Source organism: Daphnia pulicaria, chromosome 3 (assembly GCF_021234035.1).
Source record: "Daphnia pulicaria isolate SC F1-1A chromosome 3, SC_F0-13Bv2, whole genome shotgun sequence".
NCBI lineage: Eukaryota > Metazoa > Arthropoda > Branchiopoda > Diplostraca > Daphniidae > Daphnia > Daphnia pulicaria.
The window spans coordinates 11,359,846-11,374,113 of NC_060915.1; the positions used below are offsets into that span (position 1 = coordinate 11,359,846).

General features: G+C 45.7%; 1 protein-coding gene across 4 annotated transcripts; it reads left to right on the forward strand.

Moving 5' to 3' along the window:
* Window positions 1-92: 92 nt before the first annotated feature.
* On the forward strand, window positions 93-11,359 carry LOC124328699 (protein transport protein Sec16A-like). Of its 4 annotated transcripts, none has more exons than XM_046787502.1 (14): window positions 103-324; window positions 690-2,962; window positions 3,027-3,285; window positions 3,943-4,074; window positions 4,456-4,533; window positions 4,598-5,162; window positions 5,273-5,498; window positions 5,600-5,829; window positions 5,926-6,205; window positions 6,286-7,436; window positions 7,608-7,910; window positions 9,425-9,712; window positions 9,840-10,053; window positions 10,127-11,359. In XM_046787502.1, the coding sequence occupies exons 2-14, from the start codon at window positions 700-702 to the stop codon at window positions 10,474-10,476; spliced, it is 6,339 nt and encodes a 2,112-aa protein (XP_046643458.1). In that variant the 5' UTR covers window positions 103-324; window positions 690-699; the 3' UTR covers window positions 10,477-11,359. The 4 variants fall into 4 exon arrangements, with proteins under 4 accessions (XP_046643460.1, XP_046643458.1, XP_046643459.1 ...); XM_046787503.1 differs by having other exon boundaries at window positions 114-219; XM_046787504.1 differs by lacking the exon at window positions 3,943-4,074 and having other exon boundaries at window positions 93-324.
* Window positions 11,360-14,268: the final 2,909 nt, after the last annotated feature.

Sequence of the window (14,268 nt, forward strand, 5' to 3'; positions counted from 1 at the left end):
CAGTTTTCCGTAAATACTCTATGAATCAGGTGCATAATTGAATAAATCGCCTTATTTTGACTATTTAAACGTGTTATTTAAATCATAATTGCTTTGCAATGAATTTCTTATGAAAATGTGCAAAAATGAAGCGGGGTTAGTAGTATTTGAAGTATTAATAAGTTGGAACAAGTTTGTCAGTTTCCTCTGGAGGCAGACGTCACACAGCGGTGTTTATCGGTGAGAAAGACTAGTGAAAGCCCGAATCTATTCCGAATCAACATATTTTTCCTGTTTTAATCGATCCTTTGCATATGTAGCTTAATTGTAATTCACTACATCCAGGTTAGTAGTAATCTATTATCGTAAAAGTGCCATTCGTATAACCAGTGGGCCAAACGTTGCAGTTTTTAGTAGTCGTGTTACATGTTAGGTAGATTAGCCGAAAGTGATTGAATAACATGGATTGCTTCGTGTAATTTTATTTAGCCTATGTTGAACTGAAATGTATATCTTGTAATGAGAAAACAAACAAAACACATTGCTATAAAGATTGTTCGTCCACTTTAAAACCACCCCCACTTTCATACTTGTTTAAGCTCGTTAGCTTTTACTTGAATTACTAACAAAGATAGTCTGTACTCTTATAAATTATTTAAAACTGAATCTTAGTGTAATCACTCAAAGTAAAAAAATTCTTATGTATATAGGTGACCGACAATGAATCCACCTAGGCCTAATAATCGGCAAGATCCTGCCATCTACCAACCAAGCAGGAATCCTCCACCTGCCAAGCAATCTGCTCCAGGCAATGTGATGATGTACAATCCAAATCAGTACAGTCAAGGATTCCCTCCTGCGAACGGTTCTTGGGCACCACCGAGGCAGCAGCCACCATTGCAACAGCAGCCCCAACAACAACAAGCCCCACCACCACCTACTCAAGAATCATGGGATTGGGATGAAAATGTTAACAATTTCCAGAGCTATCCAGAACCTAACCAAACAGCAGCCAAGTTGCAGAATGTCCCTCCTGCCAACCCTCCTAATTTGTATAGTGTGCCTGATTACTCTTTGACGCAGCCAGTGCCCAGTTATCAACCTGAACATACTGTCAATAACAATCAATATGACACACAAGCTCCAAGCAGCAATCAAAACTGGGGATGGAATGAAGGAGAAGATTGGGGTTGGGGCAATGAGTATCAACAGCAAAATATTCAACAGCCTCAAACATCCCAGCCGCCACTACCAGTCAGCCAAGTCGAGAACCAACAGTCGACCAACTATCAAAGCATGCCACCTCCTCCAGTCAACAGCGGTCTGGAGACGGGCTTTAGCACTCTGTCGCTATCTAACCAGGCTCGAGAAGAGCCTTTGCAAGGACAAGAGCAACCACAGCATCCGCCGTGGGCTCAGCAACAGCTTCCGGCTCCAACGCAGTCTGAAGAATCCAACTGGTCCCGCGTACCAACTTGGGGATCAGCTCTGGATCACGAACAGAGTCCTTACGAGCCTGGCCCTGAATCGTCGTACCCACGAGAGTTGGGTGAAAGGAACACGTTTGCTGATGGAGCTTCGTTTACCGATCCATCTCAGTCCTTACCACCGCCACCCGCATCTCTTGGAAACGACCAGGTTTACGCACCACCTGTGTCGGTACAACCAAACATCCCGTCAGAGCAGCAGAGCATGTACGGCGGCGGTCGATCGATGCATCCTCCACCATCGACTTTAAATCTAGGGACCGAATTAACTCGGGTTTCACCTACTCCTTTGATTGGATCTAACATGGATCAAATTGAACCGAGTACTGATTCGACTGCTGTTGAACCTGCAACACTACCCTCACTGACTGCCCACCGAATCAATTCCGGATCATCTTACGGATCGAATACGGAAGGATTCAACAGTGGACCAGTTGGAATGACGTACAACGGCTCTGAATTCCCTGTAGCGCCTCATGTTGGTGGAGTACCGATTCCCACCTCGGATTTGTCCATCGGCAATCGCCTGCCGGGAAGTGGAAGTCGTTCGCAGTCTGGCACGCCGTCGATGGAGCGTGAAAGTGAGCGACCTGATGCGGAAGGCGGATACGAAAACGATCAACCAACACCGCTGTTTTCACAACCTGCGTCCATCCCGTATGCGGCCATGGCGGAGCGCAAGATGACGCAAGAATCACCTGCCGGAAGTCGCCCATCTTCCCGCCAAGCCGGTTCTACTCCTTCATCCGAGACGGCCAGCGCCAATCCTTCTCCCTATCATCTACCCGGAGATGGTAATGCGTTTGCCCGACCGAAACCAGTGTCCGGACCTGGAAGTTTCTATCCGGTCGCTACCACTTCTCACGTCGCTGCAGCACCCCCACCTTCATCGGCTGCTCCGACTGTTGCACGAGGATCGCAAGAGGCCGTGGGCAGTGAATTTGGCCCACCCGTTTCGGCCGTTCCACTCTCTAGGGCTGAAAATTTGACGACATCGTCGTCCATGTTGCCTCCAAGCTCACAGCGCATGATTCCGGGTAGTGGATCTCAACCGCCTTTACTATCGATGGTTCCTACTCCGCAACAGCAACAATCGCAGCCTCAGCCGCAGCCACGTCCTGCCGGTACAGTAACTCCGGTTTCGGAGCAGAGAATCGTGACTGGATTCGCCAAAAACGATCCCGTTCCCGCACCACCTGTCGTGCAAGCAGCGCCGCTTCTGGCCGCTGCTCCGCAGGGACCACCGCCAATGCAGCAGGTGGAAGAAGTGCGGACGCAGCAGTCGGTCAGCCGTTCACCTCCGCCACCTCACCGAAGTGAGACGATCGGATCGGAGAATCCCCGGGCTAATCTCAATTCAGGGGCGGCTCCAACAGGTGGAACTGCTGGCGGCAATGGAACAGCAGATCGATCGGATGATCGTATTTCCAGTGACAGGGATCGGGATCGTGAGATAAAACCACACGACAGAGGTTCTCGTGTGGAACGTGACCGAGGTAATCCTATTACCCAATAATCTTCCTTAGAACTGCTAATACGATCTACTTTGTTGGATGTTAGATCGTGATGACTACGACCGTGAAGGTCGCAACCGCTACCCGGATGACGATGAGGACGAGCGCTTTTCCACCAGTTATCGCGAACGCGATCGTCGCTACGATAGTGAAAGGGACCGAGAACGAGATCACCGTGACCCTCGTCGCTATGACGACCGAGATCGAGCCTACAATCGGCAGGATTATGACGATGACCGTCGTAGTGGCTACGGACCTACAGACCGGGATCGTGCCCGCGATCCTCGGCGCCGAGATACGCGACGGTTCGTCCCATTTTTTTTCTCTCTCTCTTTTCTAACAATGGATTTTGTACACTCGTTTATGTAGTGGAGAGAAAAAAAAATCTCAGGGACACTAAATGTTACAAAATCATCTCCACTTCCCTCCCAATTTAAAAACCGTGAGCCAATTGCTTAATCAACTGTGCCGCGGCCACTACTGCCCCGAGGGTCCTGTTGGAATGCAACCGAAACCTCTCTGGTTTCGTAGTCCAGTAAAAAAAAATATGTATATTACACCGTAAGAAAGTGACCAAATTGCCACTTTTTTTTTAAAGCTTTGATGTTGGGCATGGAAAGTTTTTTAAACGAAAGAAAGTAATTATTACGTCCGTACCAGTGCTTGGTTGTTCCTGTTTATTTTTTCCCCCTTTTCTTAACCGACTTTCTTGGATTGCACCACATTATTTTTGTTTTATAATAATCACTTCAGTGAGGAAACAGAATTTTAAATAGGGTGATGGCATGGTGAATGGTTATCTAATTTTTTAAAAATAATTGTTATTATTTTTTGTTGGATTTGGGAAGGTTATTTTTCTCCTTTCACAAAAATGATGTCGTTTACGTTTGATTTTTTGCCCCGCCCCGAGATATTTTGTTTTTTTGTTTGGCCTGTTTGTGCTGACTTGGTAGTTGCTTTAGGTCGGAATATTATTTGACGGATGCCGAAATGTACGAGCGTTCCGGTGGTCGCAGGAGCTCACTCTACGAAGGTGACAACAACGACCCGGCTGGCGATTTCAATCGCTCAGCCTACGGGTTCAACACATCCAGGTCTGTTTTTTCTTCAGTGTGTGCGTTCGTGTGTGTGTGATGAAACAATCGAAAAGTTGAAAGCAAAAATCGGGTCGGTGGTTGGCTTTTTCCTCTATTTCGCACCTGATTATGCCGCAATTGCTTTTTGTTTTCATATTTCTGATCACACAATTTTTTCATTTGCTTTTAAAAATATTGATTTGATTGCACTAGAATTGGTTTCATTGTTGCACGCTCAGTTGGTGTGTGTTTGTGTCCGGGTTGTTCCCCCTCCCCTCCCCCTCCACCCTAAGCTCTCATTTCCCAAACGTGCTATTTTATCTTAAGGCAGTCCACATCGCGATAGGGCGAGCTGCTTTAAAGTTTATTTAATTTTATTTGGTTTTCTTGTTTGAGTAGGGATGGTCGGCGACGTGATAACGACAGATCCAGGATTGACGACCGATACTACCCGAGTACAAGAGACATTAGTACAAGGTACAACCGATAATAAGGACAATGTTTGAGTTGTTTATTCAATTTTATTATTTCTCAAATGCAGAGCTGGTGCCGAAGTTCCGGAAAGAGCCAATTCCGAACGTGATTATCGCCACTCGGTCTCTTCGGGCACTGGCGGAAGGCGTCGAGATCCGCGCGATCTCTATTATCAACAGGATCCGCGATATTACGGCTACTCGTCTCGTGATGCGGCTTACGATCCGTACCGCACTGGTGGCTACCATCATTCAGCCGCTGCTGCTGCGGCCGCCGCCGCCGCTTACAATCAGCAGATGCTGAACTACAACCAACAGATTAACCACGCCTTGAAGTACAACTACGCGCTGTTTGAGGAGTTGCGGTTGAAAAATCCGGCCGCTTACAGCGAGTGGTACCGGAGCAACTATGCCCAGCGTTACACGCCGACGGTGGTGACGGGCGGCACTGGGACGGCGCTCGGAAGTATCGCCGCTTCTGAGGCTGATCGAGCCAGCGTCCATTCCGGACGCAGCTCGGTCAATGAAGACCATCCTTCCATGTTGGCCAACCACTCCATCTCGCAGCAGTTGATTCGCGGTTCGACGACGGGGCTGGACCAGTCCCACGCTTACGATTACAGCCTTTACCAGGTATGTTAGGCCCAACACTTTTGACTTGGCTGGACGGCAGTAGTCAGCCCTTTCCATCAATGTCATTGGCTTGGTGCGAATAATTGATTGATGGAAATCTATCGTTGAAGGATGAGGATAATACCCCGCTGACCACACAGATTCGGCCAGCACAGGACATGACGCCTCATAAATTTTCCTGTCCGCACGTCATCGCCCGCTTCTCCCCGGGAGGGATACTCTTGCGTGTTTTGCCCAACAGCCCCAAAGATGGCGTGGCGGCTCACATTGAGCTTCACGATTTGAACGTCCTACTTGGCGACTTGCCCACGGCTCAAGAATTGAAATTCTTTCCTGGTACATTTCCATTTTCTCTTTTTCTTTTTTTCTTTTTCTTTTTCTTTATGAAAATATAAATGGAGAAATTCTTGAATCGAATTGATGCGTCGTGTGAACAGGTCCTTTGGTGCCGGGCCAGACCCACAAACAGCAAGTGGCCGTCTTTTGCCAGCAAAAGATTCGACGTGCCACAGATGATGGCAACCAGTTGGTCGACCGTCAATCGTACGTTCTTTTGTGGGAGCTGTTGTTGCTCCTACTCAGGCAGAATGGCACGATTGTCGGCACTGACATTGCCGAGTTGCTTCTCAAGGATCACGAAATTCTCAGAGAGCCCGTCGTGGTGCAGGTACAAAAAAAAAATTCGATGACATTTTCCAATTGATTGACCACGACGAATTTCAACATTTTCTTTTTCCAACGTTTTATCAACAAAAAAATTAAGGAGACTCCAGAAAACGGCGTGGAGGTGGTGACAGTGGCGGCAGATCGTACCCTCGTTTCCCGTCAAACGGAAGCCTCGGTGACGAAAAAGTTTCGCGAGCTGCTCTTGTTCGGCAACAAGAAAGAGGCTCTCGAATGGGCCATGACTCAAGGTCTTTGGGGTCACGCCTTGTTTCTAGCCTCAAAGATGGACCAAAGGACTTATTCGAGTGTTATGATCCGCTTTGCTAATGGATTGGCGTTAACAGATCCACTGCAAACTCTTTATCAGCTCATGTCAGGTCAGGAGTCTTAATCGCTTTTTGGTTTGACTTTCACGCCGGACGGACCAAAAGTGACTCATCGATTTGTTTGTTTTTAGGTCGCCAACCGACGGCAGTGACCAGCTGCGGTGATGACAAATGGGGCGACTGGCGTCCTCATCTGGCAATGATCCTCTCCAACTCGACGTCCAAGTCGGGCAACAATTCCTCGGAATTGGACAAGAAATCGATTGTGACGCTGGGGGACACGCTCTCGGCTCGTGGCTTTCTGCTGGCCGCCCATTTTTGCTACTTGGTGGCCCAAGTGGAGTTTGGGAACTATTCAAACAAGGCGTCCAAGTTGGTCCTGCTCTCCTCATCCAGCTCGTTGTCGTTTGACGCTTTTGCGACTAACGAAGCAATTCAGTGCACCGAGGTCTACGAGTATGCTCGCCAGCTGGCCGCCCCGGAATTTATGATACCGTCCTTCCAATCGTACAAGTTTCTTTACGCCACTCGGCTGGCCGAACATGGGCGCCCGGCCGAAGCCCTGCAGTACTGCGAGGCCGTTGGCAACATTCTGGCCAAATCGGCTTCCACCTACTCGCCGTCTCTCATCGACCAAGTCTATCAGCTCGGCTCGATGCTCAAGTACAGCGATCCGCAATTCCTGACGGAGAATGATGGCACCTCATTAGGCGATCCGTCTTGGCTGACTGCTTTGGAAGCGGCCGTCAAGGCGGCCCAAGTCGATTACTCGCCCGTCATTGGCACCGAAAAGTTGTCGTTCGAGCAACAGCCGACCGAACCGGAATCATCCCTTCCACCTACTTCCACTGATTATTCGTCTTATCAACAACAGCCACATGGCCAGTACGGTGACCAGCAGAATGCTCAGCAGCAGCAGCAACAACAACAACAACAGCAGCAGCAGCAATACTACCATCCAGCGTCAAGCGTTCAACAGCAGCCCTACTATGATCCGCAATCCTCGGGCCAGCAGCAGCAGCAGCTACAACAACAAAATTACAGTGAAGACAGCCATGTCCATCAACAGCAGCAGCAGCCCAGCGAACAGGAGAGCAATCCGTATTCGTCTAATGCCGGACAGGATTACAGCTCCTACGGCTCGTCTCAGTACAATCCCGGCTACAGTTGGCAACAGCCCCAACAGCAGCAGCAACAACAACAGCAGCCGTGGAATCACGGAGAAATGAACGCAGCCAATGGAGCCGTCACGGATTACTGGAATCCGTCAAACAACAATTTGGTGAGCCACTTTTCTTTTTGAATGTTTCCTTTTCGAGTCGGCAACGCTTTTGCAATTTCCAGGTTTGCCCAGGGATGATGGATGGAATAGGTTCCATTTGTGTGTGTCCTTTTTCCTTTCCCCCATGTTTGCGAATGTAATATTTGAGGGTGGGTTGGTATTTGGATGCAGAAGGATTCGAATGGGAGCGCGGTCGGATCTGTTCGACCGGAAGAGTCGAGAGATTCGGATCATTCCGATGCCGATGAGGATCGATCTGCGCCAGCCATCAATGCCGTGGAACCGGTGGCGGCCGACATGTCGGCCAAACGGGTCGTTTTCGGTGGGACATATCCCATCGACCGGCCGATGACGTTGAATTTTGGCGCCGCCGGAGCTGCTGCCTCGTCTCGCCGGCAGCAAATGAGTTTGACTCTCAAGACGCCGCGCACGTTCGCCATTGACGAACCCATCCGAGAAGACAATTCGCTCGAGGTCAGGAGCGGTCGGATGTAGTCGATTCCGATCATCATCGGCTCTCACTTTTTGACTTATCAGCATCCATCTCGTCGTTTTCAGTTTTTCCTTCTCTTCTATTTTTCTATTCGAATTCCGCACCGCAACTAGTTGATCTCTGGTTTCTTTTCTATTGAGCGCGCCCAGTTAATCTTTTATTTTCATCGAGTCTTTCTCTAGTTTGGTCCGTAGTAATCTGATCTGTTGTTGTGTATGAATCCGAGAGTCGATATCTATATAGGGCTTGAATGTCGCCGTATTTTTTTGTTTTTTTCCATACGCTTTTCTTTGGCTTTTCTGTCGTATTCTTTTGAATTGTATTTTCGGTTGTGGCATGTCGCCGATGCTATCGCCCCATAAGTAAAACGGAGCGAAAGGAAGACGAAGAGAGGAAGGAACGAATAACCTCCCCACCCATCCCCCCCCCCCCCCCCCTCGACTACCTACTTGAATAGAGATATTCTTCCGACTACTGCCATATTATTATTCGTGTTTCAAACATAGCACACACGTAGACACAGGGAGAGATGACATTTTTGACACAGCCTTATTCTCGGCCCACTGGCGATCACCGTGACAACACACCCACCCGTCGTTTTCTTCTTCCTCTCGTCTTTCTCTACCATCGAAATCGAAGAACGCCATTTTCTTTCTTCTTCTAGAAGAAAAAATCAGAAAGACGAGAAGAATGGAGAAGAAGTTTTGAATGTCAGATCGTTTCCATGGCATCCATGGTTCTGTTATGGAGATTACCATCATAGTCCCGAAACGTCACGATTATTTGGACGATAAAGCTCTGCTTTTCTCCTTTCTTTTTTTTTTTCTTCTTCTTCCCCCTTACGTGCGTTATATGTGTCAAAAAAGAGAAAAGGAACGAATATCTTTTTTTTTTCTTATTTAGCTGTACAATTTATTTATCTCTTCTCGTCTCAGGGGGGAAAACAAGAAGAAAATGTGTATAAATAACGAAGAGTTTGATGGTCAAGTGGACCGCGAAGCTGTGGATGGTTGCCAACCGTAATAATTGGCTGTTTCTCGTTTGTGTGTGCTTATCATTTCGCTTTGGTCTGCCTCCTCTCTCTCTCTCGTCTTCTTCTTCTTTCGTTCGAAAGAAAAAGTCTAAAAAAGAAACAGTTTATTACACAAGCCCATTATCTTCTTTTTCATCTTATTATCAAGTAGTCCTTGTGCAAGATTGTATTTGAACGTTTTCTACTTCTTTTCGTTGGTTAAAAAAAAGGAAAAAATCTTATGTTCAGGCTTCTTTTGTTTGAAATCCTCTTTCGCTCTTCATTGTTTGTCTTGTTTTGACTCTTTGCCTGCAGAGAGATTCTTTTCTAGTTGATGAAAAGTCGCACAACTCTCGAGTTTTTAATGTTTCATTTTCTTTTCATTTTTTTTTATTTTGAATTTCTTTTGGTTTTTATTTCATTTTTTGTTTGTTTGTTTTTGTTTGTTTCAATTTTATTTCCGTCTCGGTAAAAATGCCTTAGAGCGCGACGTCGGCTGATGAAGACGCCGGGCCCAATTCGTTTTCTGAGCCGTCGTATTTCAATCCGGCGTCGTCTTCGCTGGGACCGTCGGTCGAGTCGAAGCCGGACGACAAGCAGAGTGGCAAGCAGGAGAGTGGAGGCGGCGGTAACAGCAATAGCAGTAAAGCGGCGGCAGCAGCAGCCGCTAGGGCTCAGCAGGCCGGAAGCGGAGGCAGCTGGTTGGGCGGATTCTTCAGCAAGTTTAAGCCCAAGACGCAAATGAAATTGCCCGACGATAAGAACCCGACGGTACGTCGTCTATCCCACTACTACTACTAATACTAATAATCATAATCATAAAAATTCAAACGGCGAGTTTGGTAAGGAAATGTTTGACGTTGATGTCCTTTCTCTCGTCCGCCTTTGGGCCGAGCAGATCGTGTGGGATGCCAAGAAGGGCCAGTGGGTCGACACGGGCAAGGACAGCGAGGATGAAGCGGCCACTTTAGCGCCTCCGCCCAAGGACGCCAGTTTCCAGTCGCTGCCTCCTATGACTCCCATGACGCCGGCCTTTTCTTCTCCCTTCACGGCAGCCCCTGCGGCCTCCAACCACAACAACAACGAAGGCAACCGATTCGGACTCAACAAAGGTATGACAGAAAGACACACCAAAATGGATTGGTTTTAGTTTTAATTCACTTTTTTTTATATAAACGACACTAGGCCGAGTAGGCCGAGGCGGAAGGAATGCTTACGTCAATCCGTCCAACATCAAAATCAGTTCGGTCAACAGCCCCTTGCCGCTGCTGGATGCATTTCCGGCAGTGACGCCATCGTTATCCACAGCAGGGACACCGCAATTTTTCGTTCCGTCACCGGCGATGATGGATCCATCATCCGCGCCTGTCGATTTCGTCTCTTCGCCCGCCCAGCAACCCGACACCACCCAAGGGCACGTCGATTCCGGCAGTGCTGGCGAACGCTTCTTGTACAATCCGACCCAATTGGCCCCACCGGCGTCGGTGCCCAGTGGACGCCCAGGCCTTGCGAGTCGAGGCCGATATCCGCGCTAAAAATAAAAAAAAATATCGAAAGAGAATCGAAAAACGACAAATTTAATTATCAAATTTAGAAGGAAATGAATTCAAAACATCTGCAAAGAGAAGGAAATTTATAGAATTTGAATATCCGAAATAATAAAAAATAAAATAAAAATTGAGTAGAGTTTAGATGTCGACGTGTGAGCATCATCTCTCCTCGGCCCCGACCTGTTTTTTTTTTTTTTTGTCGCAAACTTTTGTATTTTGTTTGTTTTGTTTATTTTTTTTTTCTCTCTATTTCTTTCTCATGTGTGGTGTTGGGCCGAATATTTTTGCCTGGGTCGACAGACTTCTCTCCCATTTTCTTCATTGTACAATTTTGGTTGTTGTTTCTTTCCCCCACATCTTTTTTTTTTTTTTTTTAATATTTTGTTTTTCATCCCCTTTCAATTTGAATTTGTTGTGGTTCTCTCTTTTGCCATAGAACATCCGATTATTATGTATTGATCGTGGAGCTCCCCCGATGTGTTACCACCACGCCCCAGCTGGTTTTTCTTTTCTTTCTTGGATTCGTTTTTGTGTGTGTCCATTTGTGAACCAGGTGGGAATTGAAAGTCGTGACGCGCATCGTAGATTTCCTTCATATTTTTTTTCTTTTTCTTTCTGCGGGGAATAATTCTTTATCGTGTCAGATAAAAACAACAACAAAAACAACACATACTTGAATCCTTTTTTTTTTTCTTCTTTATATATTTGTGTATAATTTCCTTGCCAACTCCACCTCCTTAGCTCTTCTCGAATACTTTCCAACTCTTCCCACTTCTGCCTGTTCGTCCAGTGTCCACTCACTCCTTTATATTCTTCCCCGTTTGGTGATAGACTGATGAAAAATACAATTCACAATTTACACACAAAACGTGTCTTCATTTCCAATCAAGTCGATCGATCGTCGACACGTCCACTCCTCGGGGTCGTATTATGTAATTGAACGAGGACAAATCGGACAGGTGTGCGTCGGCAACTTTTTTTAAAAAAGTCGACGTGATGATGTTGATAATGAACAAAAAACAGGAAAAGACACGATCTCATCGTTAAATAACCAACGAAACAGCCATAAACGCACGGTAAATAAAAGAAAAGATGGTGGAAACTTTTTTTCTTTTTTTGGGGGGGTTGAAAAATTGACACGGAGCTATGGGGGGATAATATACACGCAGGTAGAGAAAAGATGGCGATTGAAACGAGCGTGTCGAATTATTTTTATGATGATCACCTTCGGTAGTTGTGCGTCCGCAGTTGAGTAGCAGTCCGCAGTCAGCGGGGTATGACTGCGATTAGGTTTTATATACGCACGCAAAACAAACCAAAACCTCCGATAGACGGTCTTGACCGTAAACAGGCACTCGGTGGTTTTCGGGTTGCTGGATAATCTCGCGCTTCTATTCTCCGTATATTTATATTGATTCTGTTCCGATTTATGATCCTTCTTTTTCTTTTGTAGCATTTGTGGGATTCTTTCCCGCTGACTTCTCTCCGGCATTTGCATTAACAAGACTTTGGTCTACATTATCTCCCAATCTAATCTATATATACTTTGGCGATACTTTTTAATTCATTTACAACGCAACGCTCGGAAAGCTGTGCGTGAAATTGTGGTTGGGCAACGTCGTAACGTACTTTGTGGACATTGTGTGCGTCCTATGAAGTGTAGTATAAGTAATTTGATTGCAATTGTTGGTGTGGTGACAGGAGCAATTGTCTTTTTGTTGTTGACTTGAAATGACCGGAAACGAAGCGAATTTGTCGAAATGAAATTGAAATAAATTTGTTTGCAATTGAAATTATTTTCTCGTGTTTTTTTTAGACGTTGCAGTTAACTGCTGCCGTGTCATTTCAAAGGAAGCGAACGATCGCATTACTTTTATTTGCTTCGTCTTCCTCGACGTGGGACGTAACCAAACTTTTCTAACAGCCTATATAACTAGTCGCCGGCATTGTAAAAAAAACAGATAGAATAGTACCAAGCCGGGCAATCCTCTTCTGTCGTCAAATTATATATAGTACGTGTAGGCCGGCTACTATACTATAGGTAGAGTAGTATATTATATAAATATATCGTTTGTTTTCTATTCTATTATCCAGGGCGCAAAATACAACCCGAAATAAGGCACATATAAGAGAGAGGAGACCCCGTTAACCAACTAACAACAACACGCGAGAGAATGCGGCCGCTCATTTTTTATTCTTTCTCCACTCGTAAAATCAAATACCGAGGAATAACTATTTATTTCTGACTCGAGAAAGAAAAAAAGGACAACGACTGGTGACGACTTGGAAAAAGAGACACTGGTTTTCTTTTTTGGGGGGATTTTGCGCTGCTGAGATGGCGGTGCGCGTAAATCATTTCGAAACAGGATACGCCATAAGTTTTGTATTTTTTTATTTTATGAATTTTTTGTTGTTGTTGTTGTTGGAAAAATGATTTTTTTTTTTTGTAGGTTGTTGTTGTTGCTGGCCCCGGAATTTTCTCTCTCCCTTTTTGTCATCGCAGGTTTTGACAACAGACGGCACCTGCGGCGGCGGTGACAACAAACAATTCACGTTGGAAGAATATTTTTTTTTGGGAATCGTTTTGTTGGTTTTCTCTTCTTTTTTTGGGTGGCAGGGAATTTTATACACCAAAGACTTGATTGCATTATACTTGCCCATTATGCTGTGCAGTATACAAACATGGCGGGTTTTTTTTTTTCCCCGAGACATTGTAGTACGACGCTAATCGTTTGAGTGTAATCATTTCGTGTGTGCGCAACACCACACAGCAGAAGCTTGTAAGTTATATCTATGGCTGCCTTGACTAAAATGGATATTTCTGCTCCTCTGCGGTTACGTAACTAGAGTTTTTCGGGGTTTCTTCCAGAGATATTTTCAGCCTGGAATTTGTCAATCCTTGAAGGTAAATCGAAAAAAATTTCAGCCCCGGATATTATTACCATTATTACTATTTTTGTTTTTGTTTTTCGTGTAAAAGGGAAAAGCGACCGAAACGGATTGGGTTGCGTGAGTGAATCGCATTCGGTGGAAATATTACGTACTACGAACTGGAGGGCAAACCAAGTGTAACAATATTGAAACAAGAAAAAAAGAATACATCTCATAAATTAAGTGGCAAAACGATTATGATGGCGATGATGACGTGTTTTTTCTTCATTGATTTACACGTGAACTGCTGCCGTCCGCGGTGGTGGAAGAACGTTCCGCGTCTTTTCGCTCGGATTTCGAGTACTTTCCCATTGATGTTGCTCAACTGTTCGTCTTCATATCGTTCACGCTTCACGACTTGTCGTTTTTTTTTTAACATAAAAATAATAATTAGGACCGCCCTGGACGCACATAATAACCCGAACCCAACCAAACGACACAGAGTGACGGTCGTATCAAGGCCTCTGTCGTCTGCAATAAAAGTCGAAAATCGTCCGTCATTTCCATCACGCCGAGTTACGGGTTTTTTCTTTCTTTAACAAACAACGAAATTTGTTTTCTTTTCCCATCGTCGCGCGATGGGTTTTCTGATAACAGGAATCATCCGCTTTGTTTTTTTTCCCCTTCTCGCCCATCATTTTGTTGGTTTCCAGGCGAATTACTACAAGAAAATTAGTTTTTGTTTTGTTTCTTCACCTGTGAAAATGATTGGCGACATTGTGTGCGCTCGGAAAATGAATGGCAAGACATTGTTTCGGTTCCTTCCATTTCATTTCCAAATTGGGGTAGAATTTTGTACTTGTAATTTTGGAAGAACAAAAAGTCCCCATCCAAAAAAATAGTCGA

Bases quoted from the DNA above. Each gene is read 5' to 3' on its own strand.
- LOC124328699 (XM_046787502.1), top strand. From the start codon at position 700: ATGAATCCACCTAGGCCTAATAATCGGCAAGATCCTGCCATCTACCAA. The intron at 4,534-4,597 runs GTACAACCGATA...TCTCAAATGCAG, and splicing joins ACAAGAGACATTAGTACAAG to AGCTGGTGCCGAAGTTCCGG. The intron at 5,830-5,925 runs GTACAAAAAAAA...AAAAAAATTAAG, and splicing joins GAGAGCCCGTCGTGGTGCAG to GAGACTCCAGAAAACGGCGT.